We start from the raw sequence: 13,783 nt of genomic DNA, 5'->3' as shown, positions 1-13,783 counted from the left end.
ACGCAACCTGGGCGTCATCCTGGACTCCTCCCTCTCCATGACCAGACAAGTCAACGCCGTCTCCTCGACGTGCTTCAACATCCTGCGCATGCTACGAAAGATCTTCCGGTGGGTCCCCACCGTGACCAGGAATACGGTCACCCAGGCCCTCGTCACCAGCCGCCTGGACTACGGCAACTCCCTCTACGCCGGAACCACCGCCAAACTCCAGAGGAGGCTCCAGCGGATCCAGAACGCCTCAGCACGACTCACCCTGGACATCCCCCGTCGCAACCACATCTCCGGACACCTGAGAGACCTGCACTGGCTCCCGGTCAACAAGAGAATCACCTTCCGTCTCCTCACCCACACACACAAAGCCCTACACAACCAAGGCCCAGGATACCTCAACAGCCGCCTCAACTTCTACGCTCCCAAACGCCAGCTTCGATCGACCGGCCATGCCCTCGCCGCCGTCCCCCGCATCCGAAGAGCCACCACAGGTGGAAAGTCCTTCTCCTACCTCGCCGCCAAGACTTGGAACTCCCTCCCGACCCACCTCCGCCTGACCCAGGACCACCTCGCCTTCAGGAAGCAGCTCAAGACCTGGCTGTTCGAGCAGTAGCGGACCCCCCTCCTCTAGCGCCTTGAGACCCTCTGGGTGAGTAGTGCGCTATATAAATGCCTTGATTGATTGATAGATTGATTGAAACAACCACAAACAATTACCCTAAATGAAATCTATTTAGTCAGATGCTGGATGTCAGTGAAATCTGCCCCGGATCCGCCCTCCTGGACCCGAGCTTCACAGCTATGGTTTAAACCATCCTCAAATCTCACACTTGATCCTCTCCGTCTATACAACCTGAAACTGCTCAGTTTACAAGGACAGTGGGAGTCAACAGCAGTGATGAGAGACTATGGTCGTTAACAATGCAAGACACTTTAATGATTGAGACAAGAACATACACACTGGCCTTTATCTGGCAGTGAACACACAGTCTATTGTATTAACACAGAATTCTCAAAAATAGCAAAAAATATATATTTAAAGTAAACACAATCGCTTATATTTTAACATTAACCTATAACAGACCGAGGGAAAGGATGCAACGAGTCCCTTAATTGTAGACTTCCGAGGTGGGTGGGAAATCTGTGGCATTTTTCTCACATGTCCACTTGTTTGGATTTTTGCAAGATTCACTGCCAACTCTACCACCATTCATGGTGCCACAGCTTCCCTTGCCATCTCCGCCACCGTTGATTCTACAATGAAAAGATGTATTCAGGGGATATTCGTTATTTACAAATGCGGAGGATTGGACAATCTATACATTTGTCTCCATTAGGTTCATTGACCGACAATAATATACAATGACCAGTTTAGCAAATTTATTGCATGCAATCCCTGAGGCCAGCCAATCTGAGTGAGTCATTTCCATTAGGAGGTTGAGTTGTCTATCATCTACAGGTGATAAACTGTGACAGATTGTAAACACTGACGTCATACATACATTTTATGAACGTAAATTCTTAGGTAGACCAGCTTCTGAAAGTGTGACTATCCCTCCAGGTCAGAACACCATTTCCTGAAACAAAACCTTCCCTTGACAAACTTTGACCTCACGCTCACCCAAGGGCATCCTCCGAGAACATGCCCAGCTCTTTTGACCATTGACTGTATTCTTTTAGACCAGTGCTGACCGTCTGTGGGCTGCACCTATATTTTGTGTGCCCTAACATTTAGCGCTTATTTTTTTCTTTATTGGTTTTATTTTACATCCTTGAAATACAACTTTTTGAAAGCCCCAAAATATTTTAGAAAAGTGTTCTTGATGGCTATGTGAAAACCATCACATTAATGTCCACATGTAATATAAATTATACATTGCTGAGACCCCTAAGGTTCACCTTAGCAAAATGCTGTTGAATAAAAAACTTAAAAAGTATGTTGGAATTATTTCAGAGCCAGATAACCCTGGATGGATGCTCACACTGGTTACCTTAATCAAAGTCTAGTGCCTGAACAGTCAGGGCAACCTGTAATCCAATATTGCAATCCATGTCAAGGCACCTTAAGCCATACAGAACACCACAGCCAGACTCATTTTAGACCTTCCCAAATGGACGAGCATCACCCCTCACCTCAGAAGCCTCCACTGGCTCCCCTTGCAGAAGAGATGCCAGTTCAAGGTAATAACCCTCACATACAAAGCCATTCACAACATCAGACCCAACCACTGCCTGGCTTTTCACCAACCCGCCGGGGAACTCCAGTGAACTTTCTTCGCCCTCGCGCACGTCCCACGCATTTGTCGAAGCTGCTGTGGAGGTCGTTCTTTATACTTTCTCTCTGCCAAGTCCTTAAATGACCACCCCCCCCCCCCCCTCTCCACCTGCGAACCACACCTACCCTCTTTAACTTCAGGAAAGGACCAAAGACCTGGCTCTTCCACTAGAGGCCACCAGTCCCCTAGCGTCTGGATACCCCCTGGGTGATAAGACGCACTATACAAGTACAAGATTGACTGATTGAAGCCAACACTCTGCAGGATCATCTTCACACTAGTGCAACCCTCCCCCGCCTTAAAGACCACCGCTCACGGAATACAGCTGCATCCTGCTCTGCTCCACTATTTTTTTGTCCGATAGTCCTCACCCAGGAAAGTTATTTGTAAAAATGCGGACTTTACTCCTTTACTGTAGAAAGTCGTGGGCCCATTCCAAATATTTGATTAATTGGAATTCTAGAGGAAATGCACTGGTCATTTTAGCTTTTCGATTGTTCATAAAGACCCAGAGAGTCTTGGTGCTGGCTGGAACTTGTACACGTAACTTCTACACTCTATTGCTCTGGGTCACACATAAAACTGAAATGGCCTTGACTGTTCTCCTGGGCCTGATCACTGCCTCTTGACACTGCACAGCAAAGAAGGTGGCTTTTATAGCTACTTAAAACATTCCCAGCAACATCGAATTTAAGTAGCTGCTGGTGATTCTGTAGCTCCACCAAGGCTACAATGCAGATTTCTTTAAGTTCCAGAACTGGCCACACCCCCCTAACACTTCCTCCTTGGTTAACCCATCCATTTGTTGGGTTTGCTTTTGAGGAGATGCTTGATATGTCCTGCCAGCAATGCAGGGATGGAGGAGGAAGAGATTGTTGCAACATCATGCCATCTTTCTAGAGACAGAAATAGCTCACCCTGATGTAGGTAAAGTTCAAGAGATTGTGAAGGTAAAACCCTGAAAGGCCACAGAGGTTTGTTACGCTGCTGCCCCATGACTAAGTTATCAAGTTTGTTGACAATCGACCAGTGTACCGAAAACAGTGATTGGGACCCTCTCCCCTGGATGCTTAGCTTTGGGTAGCTGCAGTGATTACCACGAGGCCATTGTTGTTCAGATATCCATGGGTATGTGATAATGAAACTAGTGAAAAGTGTTTCCTGCTTGTACTTTTCATCATTGCTGTTCACTGGGGGCCCGATTCACAGAACTAACTTAAGACAAAATCCTAACTTCTGTGAATACCAAAAGTAGTAAGTTTAGGATTTTGTCTTAAGTTAGTTCTGTGAATCGGGCCCTGGGCCACTAGCAGGAGGTTTAATCCGGAATTGTTTTCCAATAGAATCTTATTATCTTTTCTAGCTGATGAATCCTACTACTGGCATGTTATAACCAGTGTTCTAGAAAATCTTTCTAGTCTGTGTTCCTTGTATTCACTGCTTAATTTGAGGGGGTGGTTGAAGGTGAGACTCAGGGCACCCATTTTTCCTCATAAGACTTTGACCCAGAACAAGAGATAGAAAAAACACAGGGGGAATGGAAAAAAGTGACCAAGAATGAAGTTGAAGATAAAAAAGAACTTGGAAGAGTGAGATAAAGAGGCAGGGAGTGTCTGGTGGAGGATGAAAGAAAGAGGCGTGAGGTGGAATCAAGACTAAGGAGTTCAGCCCCCCTGACATTCAACAGCACCGGCTGCAGCCTTCTGAGCAAAGCCTTGGGCCCAGCACTTAACCTTATCCTCATCAAGTGCTGCGGGTGTTCAGTACTGGGCGGTGTACTGAAGTCTTGCAGGGGGATCTAGAAAAGATTCACAAATAGCTAAAACGTCACAGGCCCTGTTATGAGGACTCCAAGAACAAATGCATCTTGGGTGACATTAAAACTCTAAGAAGTAAGCTTCACATAGCAGCTGGCAGAGAGGTTGTCTTCTTTGGAAATCATGCGATAACCCAGAGACACACAGAGGGACAGGCGAGGCAGGGTGTTATTGAGGTTACATATCATGTCATGGAGGTTTACTGAAGGATACAAGAGCAGAATAAAAACTGATGATGCCGATCCGAACAGGCGTTTGCCAGTCAACAAGATAACGGGGGCGATCAGAGAGTTATCCTCCAGAGAATCCCCTGCCACAGAGGGGTAGAAGGTGTTCAGGTGTCCTTAGGTTACTACAGTTGTTTGGCCGGGAATTGGTCTCACATCTCCTCCCAACTACCATGGAGAGGACTAGAATTATTCTCTTTGCCAAACCTAATGAAAGTCTGAGGCAAAGTTGGTACTATTTGATGATCACAGTCTACTGTAAGAAGTTCCAAAATGTGTCCTTACCAGGATTTTACTTCTCATGCTCAGATGTGAACACCGTGATTAGGAAAGCTTGATTGTGAATAGATGAACAAGTAATGGCCTAAAAATGCAGTTTAATGTCAATGGTGGGTGAGTTGGGGATGCTGAGGCTTTAGGGTGACTTTCAATGCAGAAAAGGCGTTTGACTGGATGTCATGGGTTAACTTGCTGCCTGCCGCACAGGCTTGGGTGAATACCGGATCCACCATCTACTACACGGTACCTACTGCTTCTTCTGTAATTAATGACATTGCTTACAACCCAAGCCCCTGTTGTCATTTCACCATGCCCCTAGGCAGCGGCTTACAGGCAAGAACTGGGGGGTGCTGGTATCTCAGCACATGATTTTTAATCTTTTATCGCCTCCCATCTCACAGACGACCTTCTTTAAATAAAATGTCCAGGTTAATTTGCATATTGTAGTCTATCTGTACAGTGAGATTTCTAGGTTTTGTATTAATTGGAGTACACATGACTAGTCTCATTTCAGTAACTCTCTCTCCCCCTAAAGGTTTGGGCACATAATGTAACATGTCCTCTTAACATGTATTCATCTGAGACTGACGTGAATTGGCTTCCCCGTGTTCTTTGTGGACAGAATTGCTTTAATCTAGCCTCGAGATCACAGACGTTTATCATGTCGGACTATGGATTTGAAGAGTAACGAGTACCGCTGGTGGAGCAGTCTTCCGACTATGGCCCTCATGGATTTCACTTTAAGTCCCGTCTATCATTATTTTCTATGAGAAGGTGTTGCAGTACCAGTGATCAGGGCCGGACTGGTAATTCCCCGGTAGGCCTGAAGGGGCGGGGGCTGTTTTTTTCACAGGGGGGCGGTTTTATTACTGGGGGCCGATTTTTTTGCAAAATCGACCTCCAGCAAGAAAATCAGAAGTCTGTCCGTTACCCTGACATCAGTCTTCCTTCACTCTCTGTGCGGGGGAAAACGAACAACTGCCAATGGTGAGGTGAGCTTATCTCACGAATGGCAGAGGTTCTTTTTAGTATCACCTGCACAGAGTCAACTGCTGTGGCCTGGGTAAATTTAATAGTGCGTGTGCGCACTGGCAGGCCGCGCACACTTTCCGTGCCACACCCACGCCACCACAACTCGTGACTAAACAGGGGCGCAGATGACTGGTGTGCCACACGCGTCGCGCGCCTCTTCCACAAGTTCGCCCGCCGTCGAAAAGATGGAACATCAGAGCTGCGGTCCGGAGCATAGAAGTTAGTTACCCCGCTGGTTCAGTTACCTGCACATGACGCAACTACTTAGTTAGGACAGGTAAGCATTACTGTCAATATATTTTTGGAGAAAGACCAGTCTGTAATGCCCAGCATAAGTCAGCAGTCTAGTGCTGAAGCCTGTATTCACACTGAACACCCACCCACCACTGATGTCACAGGTCATGTGACACAGTACCAATAAAAGAGGCCGAGCGCACGTGCTCTGGGCCAGTTGCACCATACCTCCGGACGGTGTGTCCTGTGTCTGCGTGTGACTGATTGCCAGCATGAGGGCCTAGGGCCCATCCAGACCCTACAATGGCGACGAGGGCGGAGCTGTGCCCAGCGTGCCACAGCTAAACGAAAACTTCAGGGAAAAGGGGGAGAGAGAGCTGCCTGCAGAAAAGGCACACCCCCTACGACGATCGGCGCCGGACGCCGAAAGGCCCGAAGGGCATGTGCTGTGCCCAGGGCCCATGTTATGATATCGAGGTGACCGGGAGTCGACCCCGCACCTCATGCGCTCATGCCTGGTGAGGAAGTCCGTGCCTGGTGATGAAGCGTGACCACGCGAAGCCCACCCGCAGTGGTTGCAACCAGGTACCCCACCGGAAGAACCTCTGCAGAGCCCACCCGCGCGGAAGGTGAAAGCCCGTCGGCCGAAGGTGAGCCCAAGCGCGAAGGCAGCAGCCCTACGTTCCACGAGGCCAGCGGACCCTACCCGCATCGCCGCGGCACCCTGCCGAGCACAGTGCAGCCAACAATGAACACACACTAAAGCAGGACCAGCGGAGTCCACTCGCGGCCTGCCTGTAGCGTCCCCGATTAAACTGAAAAGGGGAGCGCCCGCAGCGTGTGGGAAGCTGCCGGGCGCCGAGACACTGAAAGCGGAGCCCACCCGCAGTAAAGTGCCCAGGGAAGCAACGAAGTGTCCCGCGATTTGCCCCTTGCGTAGCGGGCATACAGATCAAACTGCTGTGAGGGGCGGAGAGCAGTAATACACAGTATACAGCAGGTTGGCCACTGACGAGGCAAAGACACACACACTACGGCACCTACTCCCCCCACCCTGCGCAGCGTGTGACCTAAGAGGCTGCCGCCGGCGGAGATAGGTGGAAAAGGTCAGCGTCTGACCAGCAGCCGGCGGGAAGCAGCGTAAGGTGAATAGCTGGCCGCACGCCCAGCAAGTGAAAGAACGCAGGAGCTACGAAATAGTTTCTACCCCAAAACTTAGCAGCTAGGCACTCTACCATCCCGCAAAGCCCGAGTGAAGGAGGCTGCCCAGAATGGAGCAGGCAGGCTCCGGAAATAGTGCCTACATTTCGCAGGCCGTCAGCTGAACAGGTTTGCTGCGAGGAGCAGAGAATAGAAAAAGAAATGTCCCCATGTGGCCAGCGCCGCCGAGAATGATGTGGAGACTGCTGTGTGGGGCTAAGTGCACCAAGGGACAGTGTGCACCAAGGGACAGTGTGCACCCACTGCCGCATATAGCGCGTGGAAAAGAAGCATGCCGGCGAGGCCAGCAGCGTGAGTGAAGCTGCTCTGGCCGAATGGAGCGCTGCACGCTGCATGAATAGTAGCAACAGAGAAAAGTGTGCCCCAATCGAATTTGCACAGGCAACCTGGCAAAGCCACACACACAAGGAGAACAAAGAGGAAAGCACCTACCGGCTGTGAGTGCCTTTGCCCTGGGGGGGAACAAAAGATAAGGACGCCCAGGTCACGAGAAGCCTGCACCGACACTCCTCCAAAGGAAGTGAAAGGTTTTGGAAGACTCGGTGAGGTACGAGCCGAGTACAGCACTGGAAAAGAAAGCACCACTGCCATCTAGTGGCCAAAGCACACAACTGCGCCCCTAAAGTAAAGGAACTCTAACAGCACCAGAGCACAGAGGAGACTGCCAAACACACAGCCCAGCCAAGAGTGCACAGCCCCCACAAGCAATGCCGCCACCCAGTGGCCAGCGAGCAACACTGCACCCAGCAGCACGAAGTAGCTACCCTATGGCAGCAACTCGCATGCCATAGAGTGACACGAGCTAACAGGCAACCATGTGCCAGGAGGAAAATAAGGCAGCACAGAGCAAGCCGGCAGCAACCCAGACATACAGGGACTTCAGCCAAGAGGCAACAAAGGGCAGCAACCTGCCCGCCGTCACATCAAAGGAAGCTTGCAAAGGATCGCGCAACAGGAATCCAGAAACAAAGGACAGCAAGCAGCAAATGCGCAGAAGGAAAGTGAACAAAGAGCACCACTGGACAAGCGAGGGACACTCAGGAACCCCACCAAGTAGCTGCGCAACAGCACAAGGTAACTGTGGAGTAGCAACAAGGCCTGCACACATGACACTGCGTGAAAAGACGAAGGGAAGCGTCAGACGTGCATGAAGGTAAATGCACAGCAACGCTGACCACAGATGCAAAAGACGACAGCGCAGGAGCGCGCCAGAAGCACAAAGAACACCCCAGAAACAGGAGTGCCAGAACTCCTCAGAAGATACTCAGGACAGCACGTACCAAGTGCGCCCACGAAAGCAACAGCGAGTGCTTGAAGAGTGCGCAGGAACACCACCACGCCCGAGTACCACCAAGCCACCACATAGCCTGAGAAGATAAAAGGCGGCAGCGCAGGAGCGCGCCAGAAGCGCAAAAACGCGACAGAATCCCAGAAACGCTCCAGAAGTGCATCAGGAGCGCAGCAACTCCACGCAGGACATTCTAGACGATACGCAGCACCTGTGCAGAAGAAAAGTGAACGAAGAGTGCAGTCATTAGAGCGCGCAAAAAGAAAAGACCCGGAGAACATCAACGGAGTGGTGAAGCAACCCTCCAAGAAGCTAACACCCAAGAAGCATCTACACCACGCCAGGAGAGAAGACAGCGATGCCTGGTGGCCACAGGCCATCGCTGCAGCAGAATGGCAAAAGTAAGAACACCCCACACGAACCAACGATGGTTCTAGAACCCAGCACCAGGAAGTGCGAAAGCGCATGACGCAAATGCGCAGCAGTGCAGACAGCACTAGCCCAAAGCAGCAAGTCACAAAGAAGATACGAAGAGCGTACCCAGTTGCGCACCAAAGAAATCAGAGATGAAAAGAAAATGGTTGCGCAGTCAACCTGTAGCATTGAAGAATCCACACAACAGCAACATGACCACTCAGCATGGTCACCAAGCACCACGAAGCCTACCTGCCGGACATCGGCAGAAGGGACCAGCACGAGGTCCAAGAAGCTCTGCACCATGAATCCTACCTGCCGGACATCGGCAGAAGGGACCAGCACGAGGTCCAAGAAGCTCAGCACCGCAAATCCTACCTGCCGGACATCGGCAGAAGGGACCAGCACTAGGTCCAAGAAGCTCAGCACCACGAAGCATACCTGCCAGACCTCGGCAGAAGGGACCAGCACAAAGGTCCAAGAAGTTCAGCCAAGGCGCGGTCCAGGGACATGGATCAACAAACTTTACCTAAAGTTCAGCCACGGCGCGGTTCGCGAACATGGACCAAAGAACTTCAACTTCACAAATAATAGATGCGACTGAAAGAAGAGGTGAAGGTCGCGACGCTAACCTTGGGAGTTAAGTGACAAGAAGACAGTGTCCTAGGACTAGGACAGGACCAGGCAGACCTGTGTGGAGTGTGCGCGCTGCATAGGGAAGCATGGCCAGAGAAGATGAAGAAGAGGGGACCAGGGTACGTCGCGAGAAGAAGAGAAGAAGACAATAAGGAAGAAGTAATCAGAGTGGCACGACTGTCAGGTTAAGAAGAAGGAAGAAAGAACAGAGTGGCCACCGCCACTAAGAAAAGAAGAAAGGAGAAGTCGGAATGGCACGCTGCCACTTCAAGAAGAAGCCGCCCTGCGGAAAGAAGCAAGGTGACAGGCACTGGAACACCTGAGTGCAATGGAAGACAAGCCTGGCAAGAGCACCGGCAGCGCAGAACAGAGACAACCACCTACGAGCCATCCATCCACATGGCGATCGCAGGAGAGAGCAAGCTAGACTGTTGGCGACATCTACCTCTGGGGTTTGAGCGGAAGATTGGATGGCGAGACTACTCAGGACTCCGGAAGTGGAGGACCTGACCTACCTCACACCAGCCCGTGGCAAACCAGTATCAGAAGCCTCAAGGGACTCTGGTGGCAGCAAGTCCCGCACGGGAGACAGATCTACAGAAGCACGTCTGCAGGACCCAAGAAGATGAAAGCCTCGAGAGCAATGAAGAGAGTCGACAACTCAACCTTCAGGTGGAACTAGGACACGACGGTGAGGCTCATGGAGCGCCCTGCTCACGGCCCGAAGGCTATGGTAGAGCAACACGACCAAAAACACCAGTCCAGTGGAAACCTGGCAAAGAGGTCCTCCCGGACATCTTGTGGCAGAAGAAAACCGGCGAGAGGGGCATCCTAGTGAGAGGGATGTTCGCACCTACTCTTTTCACCTGCCAAGAAACACACTGAAGCCTGCCTGAAAACATCACGCAACCAGCATGGAGAAAAGAAGCCGGAAGACAGACAACAACCACGTCATCCATCTCTCTTTAACTATTCGTCACCAAGAGAGCAAAGCAAAATGCAGGGCTGAAAACAACGGACAGACAGCACAGACAAAGAATGAACCCGCCGAACAACTGCGAATCGTGCCACCAAGAACTGGTAATCCAAAACGCAAGAACAATACTGCCTGCGGCTTGCAAGCAGCCAAAGAGACTCATTTTGAAAGCGCAAGTCCAATGTTATTTTCTTTGTTTTCTGTCCCCCACAGGTTTTTGGACTTTTTCTGTTTGGGTTAATTTTTAACCAATTTGGGGAGGGATGTAATGCCCAGCATAAGTCAGCAGTCTAGTGCTGAAGCCTGTATTCACACTGAACACCCACCCACCACTGATGTCACAGGTCATGTGACACAGTACCAATAAAAGAGGCAGAGCGCACGTGCTCTGGGCCAGTTGCACCATACCTCCGGACGGTGTGTCCTGTGTCTGCGTGTGACTGATTGCCAGCATGAGGGCCTAGGGCCCATCCAGACCCTACACAGTCCACCCCTGTGCGCCATGAACACTAGCCCGGAGCGCCGCAGCACAACCTCCTCGCTGTGGTTAATTAGAGAGCATTAATTACTCCTACATACAGCCAGGAACGCCATTACTCTGGGTAAGGCTGCAGCCTAGGGCGCCGCCACCTCATGGCGACCCTTAAATAATGCAAAAAGTGTAATATCAGAGTTCATAAGTGTGGTGAGACTCTAGGGGGCACATTTCTATTTTGCCTGGAGCACTTAAAACCCTTCCACAGACCCTGGGTTCAGCTCCATGTGCTCCATGTTGCTGACCAATAGTTTTGCCATGCCAGGACAGCCCTGGCCGGTAAGAAGTTCTGCGTGGCCCTAGGAACTTATCGGTATATGGCGCCACCTAGTGGTGATCCACATAACGTGCCTGATCAACAATCTGAAAGCTACGCCTGTTTATTCAAACAGTGGGACCGCCGGGCCCTGAAAAGAGCGTGGCCTAGTGCACTCATCCCCTCGCCCCCCCATGACGTCCCTGAATGACGCCATTGCTTTTTGACATGTCAACGTTGGTTAGTGTCCTGCCTTGACCTGCTGGGGTTACATCGAGATCATATTTTGCAGTAATCCCCAGAGAGTGGCGTCACTCATGTTTCTGCAGCATTAGTCTGCTGAGCGGGGGGGTGAGGGGGGGGTGGGGGGGGCTTCATATAAACAGGCCCTTTGGGGCTCAAAATTCATGCTAAGTGATGCTCGCGTTCATTCCGCTGCTATTAGCTTGATTGTGGGCGGCTGGCGTTCCCTGGCGCTTCAGTTTCATATCATGAGCCCCGTTGAGCGATGCTCGCTCGCCTGGTAGTCCTTTCCTAAAATCTGTATGTCGATACACAAAAGGTGTTGTGTAATTCCACAGCCTTAAAAGTGTCGTTTTTTTTAACAGTTTATCGTGAATCACAACACAAATTGCTGATGTGCTTGTAAAACACACCCCAGATTGTTTATGTGCTATTATTATTTATTATTATTTTATTATTTAGGAGTTTTATATAGCGCTAGCTGGACCCGAGGGTATCAAAGCGCTTTACAACATGTACAGTCAGATGCAATTATACGGTACAGATAACATGATTGTCCATGGAGGATTGAGCCGCGTATAGTTCAGATAGAAGCACGGGCAGGCGAGGGGCGGGTACAGTGACGATCCTTCTGGACGAGCGTCTAGTGTAGTTCCTATATTCCCAATAAGCTCTGCGCATTGGAATAACATAAACAGCAGTGTAGACGTAGGACTGAGGTCATCTAGGTCTCTACTGACTATTTTAGACTTAATTAGTTTTGCCAGCTAGCTCAGAGGTCACTAGAAACTTTCTCGAATGTTCAGGAAAGGGGTAACCGTCCTGATTTAGACAAGAAGGGATTAGCTTCTGACAACCATACAAACATGACAACTTTGCTCCCTCAGAATAAAGAGTATATCTCTAGAGTCGTGTGAAAACAATAGACAACTATTTCACTCAGTCAATCGTGCATGCTTAATTTCACCAGATTGCAGAGAAATAGAGAGACGGGCGTTCTGAATAAAAGGTGTTATTTTATGGAGCAGTCTTCTTTCTCATGCAAGAGAAATGAATTGCCACAATTGCAATACTTATCATGAAGTAAAGTCCGTACAGTAAAAGTAGTATTATGAGATAATACTGTAAAAGCATTGATATGGTTTCTAAGCCAAATGATACTTAAAAATGGATAAAATATATACATACATAAAAACATTGACTAACGAACTCAACTGGTGCTTCTAAGATACGCCTACCCCGGTTTACCTGACCTAAGCCTAATACGTGGGAAGGAGTAAGTAAGTTGCAGTTTTAAGTTAAGTTAGGTTTTTGCCAAGAATCGGAATCAAGAATTCTCTCTAAGGTTTTAATCAGCTCCGTACCTTGGTTATAGAATGAAGGAGGTCTTGTATCTCGCTTCTCAGGAATCGATCTCACAGCAACCCGCGAGGGTGACTTGGGAACACCGGAGCTGGATTTTCTCGGCTGCAGAAAAAGACAGCGTCTCTCTCAGTGCGTCAAAGGGAGGGGCGTTTTCCTTCGGCTCTAGCAACAGCTGGGCTCCCGGGCAAGTAGAACATCACTCTGCTCCCACCACCTAGTGTTTGCGTAAGGCAACGTTGGTATATTTATACCTGAAAGGTGCCGGGTTTGACGTAAGGTTGGACATAAGACGTCACTAAGAACTAACAGTTCTTTCTGGACTCCAGGAGTTCTTGTACAAATCAAAAGAAAAGCAGGGGGAATTCCCGGGCTGCTGGAGGCTTGGTTTGTTTAAAGAACGCGTTGTGCTGTCTAGGAGTCTATGGGAGTAGCCTTGCCGTGTTTTGGACTGCTTGGGCTATTACTAAATATGGATATGATTCTCATGCTTTTGTAAAGATATTATTTGTTATAACCACATAAGGGCATGAATCGGGAATATTGAATTAGGGTCCTAGATAGAAATACAACAGTACAGATAGTAGGATAGTCCATGGAGGATTGAGCCGCGTATACTTCAGATAGGAGCACAGGCAAGCGAGGGGCGGGTAGGGTGACGATCCTTCTGGACGAGCGTCTAATTCGATTCTATACTTAGCCAGGTCGGAGGGACCGATAGGTTTTCTGGGTCCAATTCAAAGTTCACCGTCAGAAGAATATGGAGAGCTGTGCCAGTTGCAACCTTGTAGCTTATCATTTGGCTCGGGAGCGGTCTAGGAAGAGGGCTTTGAGCAAGATCTTGAATTTAGGGAATGAGGGGGCCGTTCTGATGTGGGGGGGATGGAGTTCCAGATTTTAGGGGCGTTACCAGTGAAAGATTTGGCTGTGGTATTCTGCTTGCGAGTTTTCAGGGGGATGAGCAGTAGAGTGTTGGAGCTCCTGAGGTTTTTGGAC

At 49.6% G+C, this 13,783-nt stretch overlaps 1 protein-coding gene across 1 annotated transcript in view; it reads right to left on the bottom strand.

The window, feature by feature from the left end:
* Positions 1-902: 902 nt before the first annotated feature.
* LOC147700549 (C-type lectin domain family 10 member A-like) overlaps positions 903-13,783 on the bottom strand; it is a 171,821-nt gene continuing 158,940 nt past the window's right edge. Inside the window, exon 7 of the mRNA XM_086928448.1 lies at positions 903-1,245. Within this exon, the coding sequence (XP_086784574.1) occupies positions 1,101-1,245 (145 nt within the window). The 3' untranslated portion in view covers positions 903-1,100. The remainder of the gene's footprint in view (positions 1,246-13,783) is intronic.

The sequence above is a fragment of the Lissotriton vulgaris genome, chromosome 7 (assembly GCF_964263255.1).
Source record: "Lissotriton vulgaris chromosome 7, aLisVul1.2, whole genome shotgun sequence".
Lineage (NCBI taxonomy): Eukaryota > Metazoa > Chordata > Amphibia > Caudata > Salamandridae > Lissotriton > Lissotriton vulgaris.
This window is presented reverse-complemented; position numbering and strand designations above follow the sequence as displayed.